The 2,026-nt window shown below is 42.6% G+C and overlaps 1 protein-coding gene across 1 annotated transcript; it reads right to left on the reverse strand.

Annotated features, from left to right (window-relative positions):
• Positions 1-308: 308 nt before the first annotated feature.
• Positions 309-1,252, reverse strand: LOC128846683 (olfactory receptor 10A4-like). The gene is given in 2 exon segments (XM_054045926.1): positions 309-1,177; positions 1,180-1,252. Coding segments are annotated over 2 exon segments (942 nt in total).
• Between the last annotated feature and the right edge of the window lie 774 nt (positions 1,253-2,026).

A 2,026-nucleotide genomic window follows, 5' to 3' on the forward strand; every position in this document is an offset into this window, starting at 1 on the left:
AATAGAACAAAATAATATTCTTGGCATTTTAATGAACTTAAACCACGTACAGTTTGCAGGATTCATTCAAGCCCATCAGAATTTCAGGTAATAATCACCCCTCTGAATCAAAAGCTGATTCTCTTCTCCTCTACACTAGTTTCAGAAAAGATGAATTTATTTTGGGAGGTGCCAGTTCTGATTTTTACCAGTATGACAGAGAAGGGATTCGGCCCGTTGACTCCACGGCAGTTACTGCTGATTTACACTTGGGTAAATAAGAGGAGAACCAGCCCCATGAACAGAATGGAGTTCTAGGCCTGAAGAAATTACATTTTCTCTGAAAAGAGTTTCCTGCCCAATGTTCTCCTCAAGGCGCTTTTCACCTCTTTGTTCCTCAGGCTGTAGATGATGGGGTTTAACATGGGGGTGATCACCATGTAGGAGAGAGAGATGAGCTTCTTGGTGTCTGGGGAGTAGCTGGATTTGGGTCGGAAGTAGGTCGAGCTGGCCGTGCCGTAGAAGAGAGTCACTACCACCAGGTGAGAGGAGCAGGTGGAAAAGGCTTTGTGTCTGCCCTCTTCTGAGGGCATCCTCACGATGGTGGTGATGATCCGCACATAGGAGACCAGAATCAGCAGGAATGGGAACATGATGAAAAGCACAGTCGCTGTGAGGGCCTCGATTTCGAAGAGAGAGGTGTTGGCACAGGACAGCTCCAGCACAGGGGGGCTGTCACAGAAGAAGTGGTTGACTTGATTTGGCCCACAGAATGGCAGACTGAATATCCATGTCGTCTGCACAGTGGCCACCGGAAATCCAGAGAACCATGAGGCACCAGCCAACTGGAAACAAGCCCTTCGAGTGATAATATCCGGGTAGTGCAGCGGGTTGCATATGGCCACATAGCGGTCGTAGGCCATGGCGGCCAAAAGGCAGCACTCAGCTGCCCCAAAGAAGAAGAAGAAATACATCTGAGCTGCACATCCGGCAAAGGAGATGGTTTTATTTTCCACCAAGAGATTGACCAGCATCTTCGGGACGATGACCAAATTGAAGCAGATCTCTAATGAGGCCAAGTTCCGGAGGAAGAAGTACATGGGGCTATTGAGAGCAGGGTCAAATGATGTGACTAGGATAATGAGCACATTTCCTGTCAGGGTTATGGTATAAATACCAAGGAAGATGAGGAACAATGAACCTGCAGGTTTGGATGATTGGAAAACCCCACAAGGATGAATTCTGTGACAGTAGTGTGATTCATTATTCTCATGATGTTTCTTCAATGTGTTTCACCTGGAAGAAAATTTTATAAAGAGGTCTTGGTGAAGAGTTTGTATGATCATTTTTGTCCATCATGTACCTAATTATGTGGGGATATAATTGCTAATTGACTGTAGATAGATAGATAGATAGATATCGATAGTAATATATCAAAATCTCCTTTTCTCTGATAATCTTATTTTTCTATCTAGAACAAAGACAGAGAGACATGTATCTGAATAGATCTATCTAATCAACATCATCTATATATATCACTATTTGTTTCTCTGTTGCTCAGGAGTTAAGTACTAATCTATATTCATCTCTCTCTCTCCCCAAACACAAGATCTGAAACTCTGTAGATGGCCACTGAACATTATTCACATTTTTACTCTATTAAGTAAAGGTTAATACTTTTGTGAATCATATCTTATGCTATTTCACAAGCTCTAATCGTAAGGGTTGGCTGTCTGGGAGAATCCATAATTTTCTTTATCTCCTCATAGCATATCCTCTTTCATGTTGCCTATTGTGGGTGTCAGCTGTATAGTGCTCCTTTTATTGATATTTTGGGTATGAAGTATAGGGAAGAACAATCATTGGATCTTCTGTGGCAGATGCAATGTGATGGGAATGTTCAGCAAAATTATCCAATTTGGAGAAGAGTGGTGTGGCGTGAAATCAGAAGCCTCTCTTCTGCATAAGAACATTTTGAGGACATTTTACCAATCATGTAATGATGTTTGTCACAGGGTATGTCTACACTGCAGTGTAACCCCAGGTT

Source organism: Malaclemys terrapin, chromosome 12 (assembly GCF_027887155.1).
Source record: "Malaclemys terrapin pileata isolate rMalTer1 chromosome 12, rMalTer1.hap1, whole genome shotgun sequence".
NCBI lineage: Eukaryota > Metazoa > Chordata > Testudines > Emydidae > Malaclemys > Malaclemys terrapin.